The sequence below is a fragment of the Halichoerus grypus genome, chromosome 11 (assembly GCF_964656455.1).
Source record: "Halichoerus grypus chromosome 11, mHalGry1.hap1.1, whole genome shotgun sequence".
Taxonomy (NCBI): Eukaryota; Metazoa; Chordata; class Mammalia; order Carnivora; family Phocidae; genus Halichoerus; species Halichoerus grypus.
The window spans coordinates 2021677-2037339 of record NC_135722.1 but is presented as its reverse complement, the minus strand read 5'-3'; the positions used below and the strand labels follow the sequence as shown (position 1 = coordinate 2037339).

The 15663-nt window shown below is 54.1% G+C and overlaps 1 protein-coding gene across 14 annotated transcripts in view; it reads right to left on the bottom strand.

Moving 5' to 3' along the window:
* Window positions 1-15663, bottom strand: part of KCNQ1 (potassium voltage-gated channel subfamily Q member 1) — a 323759-nt gene that overhangs the window by 212378 nt on the left and 95718 nt on the right. For all 14 annotated transcript variants that reach the window (XR_013442244.1, XR_013442245.1, XR_013442246.1 and 11 more), the window contains 2 exons: window positions 14383-14505; window positions 13290-13434 (listed from right to left, as the gene is read on the bottom strand). Coding sequence is in view for 11 of the 14 variants with exons in the window: in XM_078057620.1 (XP_077913746.1) it covers window positions 13290-13434; window positions 14383-14505 (268 nt within the window). In the remaining 3 variants the exon portion in view is untranslated. The remainder of the gene's footprint in view (window positions 1-13289; window positions 13435-14382; window positions 14506-15663) is intronic.

Sequence of the window (15663 nt, the reverse complement as noted above, 5' to 3'; positions counted from 1 at the left end):
CCCCCTCTGCCTCCCTCCTGCAAGGACATTTATGATGACACTGGACCCCAGGATAATCCAGGATCCCCCCTAGTCTCAATATCCTTAATTTAAGTGTGTATGTGGAGTCTCCTTCACCATATGAGGCGACAGTCCCCGGTTCTAGGAATCGGGACCTCAATGTTTTGGGGGCTGTTATTCAGCCTACCAGAATTTGTAGTAACTCCAAACTGGGAACCACACAGCTGTCCTCCAGCCGGCGAGCAGTTAAACCAACTGGCGTGTCCACGCCACAGAATGCCACTCGGCGATACAAATGAACGAGCTACAGACAGTCTTGAGGGTTACACTACATCAAAAAAGCCAACTGCAAACACTCAGGTGCTGTGTGATCCATTTATACGCCATTCTTGAAATGACAAAATTATGGCAGTGGAGAGCAGGTGAGTGGTGTCAAGGGATTAAGGGGGGGCAAGAGTGGGAGGGAAGTAGGTGTGGCTACAAAGAGGACACACCAGGGACCCCTGACACAGGATGGCCCGATTCTCAGCTGTCTCAATTTGGACTCTGGTTTCCAGTGACGAGACCCCCAGGGCAACTGTGTAAAGGACATGTGGGATCTCTGTGGTCTCTCTTAACGGTTGCATCTGAATGTCTAAAAACACAAAGTTTAATGTTTAAAAATGGGCCAAAGATCCGAATAGACATTTCACCAAAGAAGATACGTAACTGGCCAACAAGCACATGAAAAAATTCTGAGCATCATTCGTCATTAGGGAAGCATGAATCAAAGCCACAGCGAGATACCCACGTGGCTAGAATAAAGACAACAAGTGAAATAGTAATAAGGTTCCGGATAAACAGAAACTCTCGCAGATTGTTGGTGGGAATGTAAAACGGTACATCCACTTCGGAAAACCACCTAGCAATTCCTCAAGAAGGGAAACACGAAGTCACCACGGGAGCCATCACTCTGCTGGTATGTATCTCCGCAGGACGAAGGGAAGTGCGTACACACGGCTCGTAACCACGCTTCGTATAATCGCCAGAAGGTGCGAACAACGCAAAGCAGTGCGGGAAAATCCCTCAACTGGTGAGTGGGTGAGCAAAAAATGGGGCTGTCCACACAATGAGTACTTACTTTTCAGCAATAAAAAGGAATGAAATACTTTTAGGTGCTATAATTTGGATGAGCCTCAGAAACATGCTTAAAGCAGCCAGGAAAACAAAGATTCCATTCTCTACGACTGTCTAGAACAGGCACATCCACGGCCTGCTGTGGCTGTAGGAGGGCTGGCTGGTGCCGGGCGCAGGGACAGGGGTGGACTCCACGCGGGCGCGGCGGGCCTTAGGGGGGGTGGGGGTCCAAACCCAGATTGTGGAGATGATGGCAGAAGTCAGTAAGTCTCCTGGAATTACACTGCAAATGGGTGAGTCTTATGGTACATAAATTATACCTCCATGAAGTGGTGTTTTAAAAAACAAGTAAAAAAAAAAATGAAGCGTACAGAACTAATTTTCAAATGAGGGACATAACCACACTGAAAGGAGAGAGAAGAGGAAGAGCGGGAGAGAGGAGAAAGTCATTATTGCAAGCACTTTGAGACCACAGTGCTTGATTAAACAACCTTAATCTTGAGTGGGAGGAGGCGGAGAATTACAAACAAGCCAGCAGGTCTGATGTGACGGTGGCAAGGACAAAGCGACGAAGAAAACACGTTAGGTGCGTAGTGAGCAGCGAGTCTGTGCGCCGATGGGGCCGGGAGGCAGTCATTGCACTAGGGACGAAGCAGGCTTGCAGGTAAGGGACGCCCAGTGTGGACAGAGGAGAAGAAGGGACACGGGCGTGTCTGTGCGCACACGGGTATTTGCACGTGCACACCTTTGTGTGTGTTTCCTTAGCTCCGGGCACAGAAGGGCAGAGGAGAAAAGATGCCTAGTAGCAACAGGCACACCCAGTGCCCAGATTTTGGTTTCCAGTAATTTCACCCCCCGTTCAAAAGAACCAGAGCTCCTTGGAGAATTGGCGGACTCTGGGGCTGGAGCAGAGTGTGTATGAAATAAGGCTGAATCTTGTTTTACCAGAACATAAAGAAATGCTAAAAAACAAACAACCAGAAAAATGTGAGCATGTCACAAGGACACAGAAGCCAGCCAAATCTGGGACAATTTGATTAGCGAAATAATGAAGGACAGTAAGAATTATCATACAAAAATCCATGATCCCATGCATACAGATAATAAGTCAACAGAAGTAAATAAATGGGGGAGAAGGAAAGTTTTTCCCACAGTACAAAGTTGAGATATTTTCCCTTGGAATACCATTCTCACTGGACCGATTTTAGTGGAAGAGTGCTAGCGCTGGAAAAGCATCGTTTTGCAATCACCCTCATAAAGCCCGGTTCCAGAAAGCCTCTAAATCCAGAAGACATTTTTTTAATAAGCAACAGGATATGTTCATGGCTTTAGATTATTTCCCCCAGTTGCTTATCGGCTGCAAAGCAATGTAGAATGACTGACTCTTTGATGGGTGATTAAAGCTATATCACCAGTGAGGGGTGGGGAGCATCATGTGCCTCAGGGTGGGTCCCCCCAAGAAGGACACCCTGTCACTGATGGGACATTCCAGCTGGGAAGGCACAACCCAAATCCAACCACAAGGAAACATCCAGCAAAACCCCCAAGAAATGGCAGGACTGTCACCCTCAGAAACTTGAATGTCATTAGAGGCCGAGACTGGGCATGTTCCAGAGTAAAGAGGGCCAGAGAGCTGGTCCCCTGGGCCCCCGGACTAGACACTGCCCCAGAGGGAGAAGTATGTGAAAAGTTTAGCCGTGTCCACTGGCAACATTGGGACGAGGACGGTCGAGGAGGTGAAGGGACCGGATCCACGTCTGCGGGCGGAGGCTGTTCTGAAGTGTGCCGTTGCTTTAAAAGGGGGTCCCTTTATTTTTAGGAAATACCCAGCAAAAGGTTTAGGGGCACAGGTCCATGGGGCATGTGACTTATGTGGCAATGGCTTAGCAACCAGCTACGTGATTGTACATATTGAAAGGGAGACGCACGGTAAAGGATGTGGGGGCAAACTATTAACCATCAGCAAACTGCAGATTAAAGAGCATGTGAATGTTTTAGATCTCATTCCTATTCTTGCTGTTTTTCTGTAGCTCAAAATCATGTCCAAATAAACAGTTAAAAAAACCCCAAACCTCCAAAAGCTCTCAGGTGTCCTTTCAGCCTAGTGGTCTTCAACTGGGAGCAGTGCCCCACCCCCAGGATGCTTAGCAATATCTAGAGACGTTCTGCTTGTTGGTGTCCCACGGTGCACACGGCAGCCCCTCTGCAAAGCCTGATCTGACCCCAAATGTCAGCAGGGCCGCCGGGGAGAAGCGCTGCTTCCCTCCTCTGCGTCCCCTCCATGGACGGCTGGCGGGGGTGCCAGGAAGGGGAGCCCCGCCTGTAGAAGGGCGAGGCCAGGCAGCACCCACTGATGGTTAATGCACCTGTTCCTGTGTTAAGGGCTGAACCAAGTCCCTGAGGCTCAGAGTTCGGAGGGCTCCGCCCCAGCATCTCCGTATGTGATATTTGGAGAAGGAGCCTCGAAGGACGTTAGGTTCCAATGAGGCTGTGAGTGAGGCTCCTACTTCAATACAGCTGGTGTCTCTATCAAAGCAGGAAACATGGACAGAGAGAGAGAGAGAGATGCCAGGGATGCATAGATACCGAAGAAAGACTCTGTGAGGAGAGGCGAGAAGGTGGCCCTCCGCCAGCGCAGGGCTGAGCAGCCCTAGCCACACCTTGATCCGGTCTTTCCGCCTCCGGGACGGCGACAGAAACTTCTGTGGCTTAAGCCACGCAGTTATGCAGCCTCCAGCAAACTAATGCATCCCAGCAATTAGCACAGAGAAACGAAAGGACTTGTACGTGGGGTTCGAGGGAGGTTTCTGGAAGACTGGCCCAAACCCGAAGCAAAGGAGATTTCTGGCGGTGGGAAAGGTTGTGGCTCGTGCCCACCGTGGGGGATGAAGGGGAGACTGAAAATCTCAGGGCAGCCTTGGAGGGAGTCTCACCGTGTGGACTGAAGGGGAAAGGCAAGAAAGCAGGCGTGACATGAGGCCATGTGCTGGGACGGCACTGACCAGCCCCTGTTACAGCCAGAGCATGGGGAGAGCCAGAATAAACCCTAGACTACTCACTCGGGTCCCAGAGGGGAAGGTGACCAAGCAAACAAGGAACAAAGGACTCACCGAAGCCTACACATCATACCCAGCTGCAGAGTTCATGGTGTGAAGATTATAAAGCAATACAATTTTAAGAAACTGTAAAAGAAAGACCAGCCCCAAGATATGTGGTGTGAGGATATGTGGTGTGATATGAGGTGGAGAGTGGGCTGTTTGGCAGGGGAGGAGGCCAGAGGCACGCACAGGCCCAAGGTCCTCACTTGCTTGGTCAACACCACAGTCCTGGGCGCGGCCCTGCTAGGATCCCCATTTTGTGGGTCCAGAAACTGAGGCCCAGAGAAGGCAGTAGCCAGCTCAGAGTCACACAGGAGAGAATCGCAGAGCTTCCTGGCTGTCAGGTTGTGCTCAGAACCACCCCACAAATCTGCCACTCGACCTCTAAAGACAAAATTGTAAAGGAACAAGGATTTAATTTTCCTGTTTCAGAATCTGGCAGAATTTGGTGTTAGATTTTTAAAACAGTAACAACAGCTAGGGAAGGTGGGACAGATCTGAACAATGCCATGAATGCACACGCGTGTGCATGCTTGTGTGTGTGATCCGTCACAATGTAGGTTTTATCTGTGTATACAAATGAAAGTCTGTGTTTTGCAGATAGAGAATATATCTTAACTTAGGCCTGCGGAACATTTACAAAAGCAATGCTTTCATGTTTGTACTTGGACACAGAGAAAATCTTTACTGGAAAAATGCAACTATTTCAAAGGCCGTATCTTCTCCCTATAAGCCTGTTAAATTAGAAACTGCAACAGAGATAAAAAATGTTCTGCTTAAAAAGTGAGAAAACATTTCTTCAGATGAAAGAGAAAGTCAAAACATAAACACGATCAAGAAAGCAAAGACAAGGAACGTATTTCACAGCAAGATCTACGCCTCAGCTAACCCTGCACCAGAGGAAAACATCTGACTTCTAAAACTTGCAGAAGAGAGACTTTAAATCAACCCACTCTTACTCTTCATTAAGTTTTTTAAAAAGTGAATTGATCTGAGAGAGGGAATGAATAGATATAAAAGCCCGAGTTGGGGAAACAGAAAACAAAAAAGCAAAAAGGTAGTTCTTGAATAAGAAAGCAAGTATATAATAAAATAAGATAAACTGGATCAACCTCTCATGAGATTGGGGGGGGGGGCGGGATAGCAAAACCGTGAAAGCTGAAAGCTCAGGCAGGAAACAAAGGGCTGACCAAGCCAGAAGAACATAAAATCACTAGAAGTAACTTTGTTGCTACCAAATGGCAACATAATTGCAACCCTCGAAGATTAAATAGCAATGAATACATTACCCCAAGAGAGGCAGCACATTGATTTAGAACAAATTAGCATAAAGCAGACTAAAAAGAGATTAAAGATCTCCTTTAACACATGCACCAGCCCAGATGGTTTTACAACTCTGCTGTGCGGTTGAGCCTCAGAGAAGGTGATTTCAGCGTTCTTTTCAGGCTGTCCCCGGACACATCGGCGGGGCTCCCTTTCCTCCCACACTGTATCCGCACACACATGCTGCCCGATCTCCTCGTCTTCCGAGCCCGAGGTGTGGGCCGTCACGGATGCACATAGGACACTCCCCTGAAGCTGAGCTCCACTCAGGGATGCTGGTGGTTTGCCATCTTTTGCTATTTAACAACTGCAGAAATCAGTCCCCTGACCATGGGTCATTTTGCAAATGTGCAACGTGAGTGCAGAATACATTTCTGGAAGGCTGGAAGGGCATGTGCATCTTGAATTTTCATGCGAACTGCCTTGTGTGTCTCCACAGCGCCTGCATCCATGTATCCTCCCAGCATCCGTGGCTGAGCTTAGGCTTTCCAAGCACACCGGCCCACGGGCGACTATCCGTCAGAGAAGTCAAGCCCCCATGGCTTTAATTTACATTTCTGTGATCCTAACTGAGGTTATCAGCATCTGTTCATCTGTAAGAAGCTCAGTATCTCCTTTTTCTACAACTGTATTTATATCTTTTATCCTTTTGTCTTCAGGACTTACAGAGTTTCCCGACAGCCTGATGAAATTAGCCCTATGTGTATGATATCAACAGTGACTATTTTCCCCAGATTATCATTTAAAAAAATCATTTGGGTATTTTTCTTTTTTAATTTTTATTTATTTGAGACAGAGAGGGAGCACAAGCAGGGGAACAGGCAGAGGGAGAAGCAGGCTCCCCGCTGAGCAGGAAGCCCGATGCGGGACTCGATCCCAGGACTCTGGGATCATGACCTGAGCCAAAGGCAGCCGTTTAACCGACTGAGCCACCCAGGTGCCCCCATTTGGGTATTTTTTGCTATGCAAAATATTTTTATGTTTTTTTTTTCATCAAGGCATAATGGACATATAACAAACTACCCATGTTTAAAGTATACGATTTTGATAACTTTGGACACATGAAACCATCGGCACAATCAGGATCATGAGCATACCCCTCACCCCCTGGGTCTCTCTGTGGCCTTCTGGGCTCCCCCCAACCAGATCTCCATGCCCACACATCCCAGGACAGCCGCTCGGCCTGCCCTCATTCTAGACCAGTCTGCGATTCCGAGAGTTTCATACAAATAGAATAAGGCACTCTGAACTCTCTTTTTCCCTTTCCTTTTCTTTCTTTCTTTCCTCTTTTTAATTAATTTATTTTTTGCCTGGCTTCTTTCACTCATCATAATTATTCTGCTATTTATCCAGGCTGTTTTGTGTGCTCGTGGCTCATTCTTTGCTACTTCTGAGTAGTGGTATATCATCGTGTGGGTGTACCACGATTTAAAAAACATTTTGTCGGATGTTGATGGGCATTAGCAACGTTTCCAGTTTCCATGAAACGGCTATGTACAAATTCCATGAAACCATGTCAGTATGTGTGTCTGTTCTCATTCCTCCTGGACACATATTGAGGAATAGAATGGCTGGATGACACGGCAGGTGCGCATACAACATTTTCAGAAAGTCCCAGACTGATCTCCACAGCGGCACCATCTGCTGTCCCCCTGGGTGTGCACGAGGGCACACCCAGATGGTAGCAGCTTCCCCGGGCCAGTCACCACACTTGGTAAAATGATCTTAATTTTAGCCAATACAGTAATTGTGTAGTAACAACTCATTTTATTTCATTTGACAGAGAGCACAAGCAGGGGATGGGGCAGGCAGAGGGAGAGTGAGAAGCAGGCTCCCCGTGAGCAGGGAGCCCGATGCGGGGCTCGATCCCAGGACCCTGAGATCATGACCCAAGCCAAAGGCAGACGCTTAACAACTGAGCCACCCAGGCGCCCCTCATTGTGGTTTTAATTTGCATCTCCCTAATAACTAATGATATCAAATATATTCTCTTGTGCTTATCCATTTCTCTCTTTTTCTTTTTAAAGATTTTATTCACTTATTTGAGAGAGGGAGAGAGTGAGCAAGAGAGCACAAGTGGGCATGGAGTGGGGGGGGGGCAGAGGGAGAAGCAGGCTCCCTGCTGAGCAGGGAGCCTGACATGGGACTGAATCCCAGGACCCTGGGATCATGACCCGAGCCAAAGGCAGATGCTTCACTGACTGAGCCACCCAGGCGCCCGTTTCTCTTCTTTGATGAGTGTCTGTTTAAATCTTTTGCCTGTTTTTATTTGTTTTTGTCTTATTACTCAGCCATAAGCATCCCTCTCATATTCTGGACACAAATCCTTTATCAGATGGATGATTTGAAAATATTTTCTCCCCGTCTGGGCTTTATCTTTTCATCCTCTTAATACTGTCTTTCAAAGAGAGGTTTTTAATTTTGAAAAGTCCAAATGGTTGGTTCTTATCATATCTCATGCTGCTGCTGTCATGTTTGAGAAGCTTAGCTCTCAAAGTCACAGAGATTTTCTCCTGCATCTTCTTCTGTAACTTTTAGGCTTCTATTTCCATGATAAATTTTGAGCTGATTCTTGTGTATGATGTAAGACATAGCTCTAAGTTCATTGTTTGGCAGACGGATGCTCTAGCTGTTCCCATGCTATTTGTTGAAACTGCTGTCGTTTCTCCTTTCTGCACTTCGGTCAGAAGTCACCTGTCCCTACGCGTGTAGGTTTATCTGGACTCTATTCTGTTTATCATTCTATTCACTTATCTCTATGCTCATGCTAGTCCTCCAACTTTGTTCATTTTTAAAACGTTGTTTTGGAACTTCAGGGTCACTTCCATGCAAATTTCAGAACCAGCTCATTAGTTTCCACAAAATGCCCGTGGGATTCTGATGGCTATAACACATTGAGTTCAGAGATGAATGTTGAGGCTGGTGGTCTGGGAGCACGGCGCACCTCTCCCCGGACCTGGGGATTCTGTGACGCCTCCCTACAATGTTTTATGTTCACATCTTTCGTCAGATTGCCCTCTGAGTATTTCATGTTTTTAATGTTACAGTAAGTGGTATTTTTAAAATAATTTTAGAGAGAGTGAGCATGAACGGAGGGGTAGCAACAGAGGGAGAGGGAGAAGCAGGCTCCCCGCTGAACAGGGTATTTTTAAAATTTCGATGTCAGATTATTTGTTGCCAGAACATCGAGGTAGAATTGATGTTTGTGTGTGGCCCTGGCTCCACTCACACGCTCGTTCCGTGGTCATCTTGCCCATGTGCCAGGGAACCACGCCACCTGCCAACGGAGAAGGCTTTACCTCTTCCTTTCCAACCTGGACGTCTGCAATGTCTTTTTCTCGACTGTTCCACTGGCTAGAACCTCCAGGTTCATGCAGACTGGAAGTGATAAGAGCAGTGTGTCCTTGTCCCTGTTGTATCCCTGATCTCAGGGGGAGAGTAGCCCGTCTTTCTTCGTGAAGCATCCTAGCTGAAGTTTATGTGTTGATAGGCTTACTGCACGGAGCAAGCTCCTTAGTATTTTCTACCCGTGGAGAGCTCTTGTAACAAAAGGCTGACCCGGACCCCGGTGCCGGTGCCAGGAGGGGCCCAGGTCAGACAGACCTGGAGTCACAGAAGCCCTGCTCTGGTCCCCTGTGGTCAGTGCTGGGCCTCGTCCTCGGGATCCCCAGGGACAGTCCCCAGAGTAAGCAGGGGCACATGGCAGACACGCTCCTGGGCCTCCCCGCAGGCCTTGTGACTCAGAATCTCCAGGGGCAGCCTCTGAAATTCGCCTGCTGGTTCGAGGGAGCCCCAGGCAGTTCCAACCGGGAGCGTCGTGGCCTGGCCCTCTGCCGGCAGGGAGCTCACGGCCTCCCTTGACGGGGACACTCTCTCTGTCACCAACACGAGGACTTTTGTTTCCAGCAATAACCTGATGCTGTCAAAACCCTCTCTCAACAGACTCCCGAACAAGCTCGCCGAAACGACAAATGTCTTCTATGGGCTCGGCCGAGGGCATCCCTCAGGGCCACCGCACAGACCACGTGCATGGGTGGTCCCGGGCATCCGCTCACCCGAGGAGCCACAGTGTGGACTGGACGAAGAGCCGGGCGGGGCACCAGCATGAGGCCAGAAGTGGGGACCGAGACTCCACCTGCGCACGTGGGCCTCCGGCGAGGCCGAACGAACAGCGAGCAGACTCGAATCACAGAAACAACGCCAAGCGGGAACCAAGCCGCCGACCCAGGTGGGGCAGACACCGAGGAGAGAAAACCAATCTGTGCTGGCTTTGTCTGTGGACTACAGGTGAAGTCTCCTCTTGCTGCGTGGGGACAGGCTTGTTCCCACGAGAGATCGGGCCTGTATTGACACCGCGTGGTTGTCTTGAAGATCCCACACCACAAACGTTCTGAAGGGGTTCACTGCGTCACCCCATCCAAGGGACAAGGTCTCCAGGGCAACATCCCCTCAACAGGGCCCACAGGATCCCCAAATAAAGATCCCCCACTGACCACAGGGAAACCAGCCATCATGGGAAGGAGTTGCCGAAGCCACCGTGAACAGAGGTAGACTCTCCAAGAACCGTGGACGATGATGCCATGGCATGGATGATGATGTCGTGGCACAGATGACGTCGTGGCACGGATGGTGACATCATGGCATGGATGACGATGCTGTGACACAGATGATGATGTCATGACACGGTGATGTGGTGACACAGATGATGACATTGTGACACAGATGGTGACATCATGGCCCGGTGATGACATCATGACACAGATGGTGATGTCGTGGCACGGATGGTGACGTCATGACACGGATGATGATGTGCTGACACGGATGATGACGTCACGGCACGGATGATGACATCATGACACAGATGGTGACGTCATGGCCCGGTGATGACGTCGTGGCACGGGTGATGACGTGGTGACACGAACGATGACGTCGTGGCCCAGATGATGACATGGTGACACGAACGATGACGTCATGGCATGGATGATGACATTAGCACGTTCAAGTGACTGATTAATTCCAAGTTGTACACTATGAGGAAGAGACAAGCTGCGAAGACTGAGCAAATCAGGCCCTCACACAAGGATGCACAGAAGTGGAAAAATGAGAGGTCCTTGAAATTAAAACCCCAGCAGGTGGACTAACCAGTGGGTCAGACACGTCGGAACAGTCAGCAAACTGAGAAGAAGCTGCCAAGAAGGCAGCTGGGAGATGGAGCAGGAAAATATTAGAGACAGTCAAGGAGGACAGACCGAGATGGCTGAGTCAGTTTCCAGGGCAGATCAGAGCCATTAGGGCAGGTGATAATTTCTGACAGGTTTGTGCTGATGTCCACACTGGATGAAAGACACGAACCCTCAGATTCAGGGATCACAGAGGACGGCGGGACAGAGAGCAACCCCCCACCTTGCTCCACTGCAGTGATACGCCCCGGCAGTGGAGTCCAAAGGAAGGCACTGGGAGCCCCCAGAGGGGGACAGGTCACCTCCTCAGGGTGGCCAAGGAGCTGGACAACACGCAGAAAGCGGACCCTGCGGCACATCTGCTGAGCGTTTGGAGGGAATACGTATCTCAACCCGTCACCCCTTCCTCAACTAGACTGTCACCCAACAGCAAGGGCAAAATACGACCATGTCAGACAAACAAAAACCGAGTTGACCGATGACAGACCTTCCCTGAAGAGACCCCTGTAGGACCTTCAGGAAGAAGGACATTAAACCCAAACTCTGAAGCAGAAACCCAGCAAATCTCTTGGTAAATGTAAGCAAGGCTCGACTCTATGCAAGTGACTGATCCAGAGGATGGTTTAAAAAGGTCAAACCCAAACACAGGGCGATGGCAACATGGGTAAGGGGCGCAGGGTGGGATCTGGGGCGGTGGCCCGGAGATGGCTGCCAGCCGAGGGGAGGGAGAGAGGCGAGGCCTGGCGGGTGCGGCCGGGGGCACAGCGCCAGCTCTAGACGGTGCCCCACAAATTAGGCTCATGAGCGCCGGGCTCTTCTGTGAACCGCGAGCAGGAACAGCAAGCCCCCCTGCGGGCCGGGCTCCTGAATGCAGACCCCAGTGACCAGAACAAGGTGAGCAGCGGGGCGCTGGAACTTGCAGAAGGACGGGAGCCTGGAGGGCAGGGCTCCTGATGTCCACCCTGCCTGCTGCCACCACAGGTCCTCCTGCGGCCAGTGAGGGCCTTTTCCATGAACACAGGAGACCTGCCCGGGCTCTCGAGGCCATGAATGTGGGTGGGCAGCCCTTCCGAGGACCCTAGGTGTCACAGGACAGAAGCCCAGAGACGCCGTGGGCTCCAGACATGGAGAGAAACCACGGAGTGGGGGGCCATGCGCAGGCCAGCGCCGGGAAGGGGAGGGCACCTGCCTCACACGCCCCTTGGCGCACCTGAATCGCGCACGCGGGCCAGGCTCCGGTGCAAGGCCTGGATCCGGCCGGGGGTGGAATTCATCCCGGCTGCTCGTGCCCTGCTGTGTCGGGGCCGGGACTGCGGGCCATCCAGTGACGGCATCTGCCCGGGATGAGGCCCCTCCTCCCCCGCCAGGGCCCTGGAGAGCCTCAGCCACCACCACCCCCAGGCTGGGGCCACGCGGGGCCCCCCGGGGCCAGGCCAACAGCTCAGGCTCCAGCAACGCCGCGGCCCTGGGCTGGGCTGACTTATCGTGTCGGCGGGAAAGCAAAACTCCTCCATGCAAAAGCATTCCACAAAGGAAGCCTGACTTCCCTGCTCTCGTGCCTCATTACCATTCCGCAGGCATCCCCGGGCACTTAATAACAGCAAACAGTCTGAATGCAGCTCCCCGCATTCAGCAAACAGCCAGAGATGCTTCTCCCCAGGCCCGACCTGCCCATTAGCATTTGCGGAGAGCCCCCATCTGCATCGCGACAATGGTCCTGCCCCTGGATCCGGAGTTGGGGGGGGTGGGCATTTGTTGGCACAATTGTCCCTTGTGCCCACTCCAGGGGGCGGGCGGGGCGCACATCCCGGGGGCTCACCAGCGAAGTGGCCAGATTCAGGCCAGAGCGGAATCCCGACCGCACGGGATGGGGCCGCGGTGGCCCAGTGCCCAGCGGGGTGGGCGCCCTGGCCCGGTCCACAGGCAGCCCCGAGGCACAGGGAGCGGCCGCAGCCCCTTTCCGGAACACTTTCCGCCCTGCTGCCAAGGGACTGGGACCACATGCAGGGGGATGCACCAGGGGTCAGCCGCCTGAGAACCAAGCACTTGGCGGGCTGGGCGCCCATAAGCACAAAGCGTCAGGAACAATGTGAGCCTGTCCCTCTTTGCCACAGTCGAGACAGTGACACTGTCCCTACAGTGGCCAGTAAGCTGGCACGCTCTTGTGGGTGCCGGGAAGATGTCCCAGAAGGGAGAGACAGACACAGAAGTGCTGGAAGAACAAAGACCCACGGCGTCGAGGACAGGGACGAGTGTGGGTGCACAGAGCTGGCTCTGGATGCCCCGTCCATGCTCTGCCAGGAACGGGGGGGCCAACACGCATGGGCTGCCTCCGTTCTGCCAGACACGGGGTGCCAGCCACACGGCACGACCGAGGCGGGGCCTGGCACCCAGCCCCCCAGAGCATGGAACAGAGCAAGGGGAAGGGTCCCTCCAGGGTGGGGTCCTGCCTCCTCAGAGGGACCTGCTTTTGCGCCGTGGTGGGGAGGGCAGGACGTTGCCGGGCAGACGCCAGGTCAGCGGGAGCCGAGTGTCCATCCCCGTCCCCTCGCCCGGGGCGAAGGCTTCTCACCAGAGCTGTCACAGTTCTCCACGGAGAAGTGGTCTGGCCTCCGCGCCTCTGAGACAGGCTCGCACGTGATGTGGGGCACTGTGAGCATCTTCTCTCCGGGATTCACCCCGTTGTCCTTGTCTAGTTTGAACTTCTTTCTCTTTACCTAAAACGACAAGCAGTAAGCCAGCAGTTCCCGGGCGTCTGCTAGCCCCAGAACCCCCTGGCAGCCCCCGCTGGGCACCTGCCAGGGAACCAGGCCTCAGGGGCCAAGCGCGGCTGGTGGCACGCAGACGGGGAGGGCCGCGGCACTGCGGGGCTGCCGGGGGTCCCGCGGGGGGCTCGGCACGGGCGCTGCCTGGGAGCTCGGGCTGAGGGGCGGGCAGGCAGGTAGCCGGCAAACAGGTAAACATCCCAGAGTGCACCGGGGCACATGCCGACAAGGGCCGCCAGGAGGGACAGCGTGTGGTGGGGGCGGCCCGGCGGCCAGCCCGGGGCCAGCAAAGGCCTCTCTGAGGAGGCAATGTGGAGGCGATGGGGAGTCTGGGAGGGTGTTCGGCACAGGGAACAGAGGGTGCAGGGGCTCTGGGGGCAACGGGCTCCCCGGAGAGCTGGGCACCCCCAAGCAGGTGTGGACATGGGCGCCACCCTCATTCACCACACCAGCCAGTCACGACATCCTTGCCCAAAGCCTGCCCAAACCCCCTGCACCACAACCTTAAGGCCCTCTTTCTGGAGCTGGGGTGCCACCTCTGCCCCGACTGACACCCACCGTGCCCAGCACAGAGAGCCTGACATCAGGGCCCTCTCGAAAGCCTTCTCTCCCACCGCCGGCCAGAACCCGGCCGATCCTGCACCCTGGGGCTCCTCCTCCGGGCCCCCCACGGCCCTGGCCTTGCAGCACCAGTCGCACATGCCACGGAGCCATGGGGACCCTGGGGCGGCGGTGCCCGGCACACCCGTCTCCCCCCCATCCCGGGGCCAGAGTGGTGTTGCTGCCCTGACGGGAGCTCAGCTGACCCCAGGGTCAAACCCTGGCCAGGAGCCGTGGCCCCCAAGGCCTCCCCACCCGCTAATGAGGGACCCTGTCCGGGCGGCAGGTGGGGGCTGTTACCATGACAGACTTCTTGGGCTTGGGGCTGGGGGACAGCAGCACATGGCTCCGAGCGGGCTTGCGCACGTAGATCTTCCAGGTGGAGGACTCGGGGTTCTCGGCCGCGTAGCATCTCCAGGCCGTCTGAACCAGCACAAGGGAGAGGCGGTCAGCTGCCGAGCTGCCCAACGGCCTCCCACAGGAGCTGCAGCTCCCCGATCCTGCCCGCACCCCGTCCTGCAGGCCAGCCCCCACCTCCCAGGGCCGTCCCTGCACCAGGCAGCCCACAGCCCCACACGCTGGCTGGGACTCGCAGCTCGACACCACAGAGGCTTCGTCTGTGACCCCAGCGCACTTGCCGCCACCTCCCCCAGCCTGGTCCCTTCGCAGATGCAAAGACACCTGTCGGCTGCCTCTCCTGGGCCACGCACGGCGGGTGCAGGGACGGGCACAAAAACAGGACGCCCTGGGCCTGCGGGCACCAGGCAGGAGGGGTGGCGGAGCAAGACCCCTCCCAGAGGCCCAAATGTGGGGTCCCAGTGCCTGGGCGCCGTCTGCAGTCATGGGGAGTCTCTGGACATCACGCAGGTGAGGAGGGCCTTGGGCCCACATTCTAGAAAGATGCCCGTGTTGGCCACCGTGCAGGGATGACCTGGAGGAGGGGACGCCACCGCAGGGGATCCAAGGGGCGGACACACCGCGTCTGGGTGGACAGTGAGGGACAGGAGGGGTGCCAGGAGCCTCAGATAGGAACGCATCCTGGGGGCCTTGTCGTTGCTGGCCGCGGGGCTGCAGGGTTCCCGGGCGGCCGTGACACCACCCGCAATGGGGACCTGGACAAACATGGCAGCCCTCATGCCGCCCACGAGAAAGGCCACAGGCCTGGCCCCTCCGAGGCCCATGCGCCACCTCCACGTCCCACCTTCCCCAGCGGCAGGCACGTGTCCTGCCCACGAATGTATCGCCAGCCACTGCGTACTTCCCGCCTCCCCAGGGCCCCCACCCTCCAGCGGCAGGCATGTCTGCACCCCCTTGAATGCACCACCCGAGCGCGGCCTTCGCGGGGGGGGGTCGCCCCCAAGGCACAAGGCTCAGCAAGGAATCCGCAGCGCCCCCCTCCCACCGGCAGTCTGCCCACAGCAGCCTGGGCTGGTTTTACGGCCTGATTTATGGTCTCCCCGAAAGGAGAAGGCTGTGGGGCCGTAAAACCAGGCCTGAGGGGGCCCAGCCCCTCGGCTTTATGGCCCCTGCTATTTCCTTCCCGTTCAGGTACTCGGTCCAGGCACCAGACGGTGGGTTCCG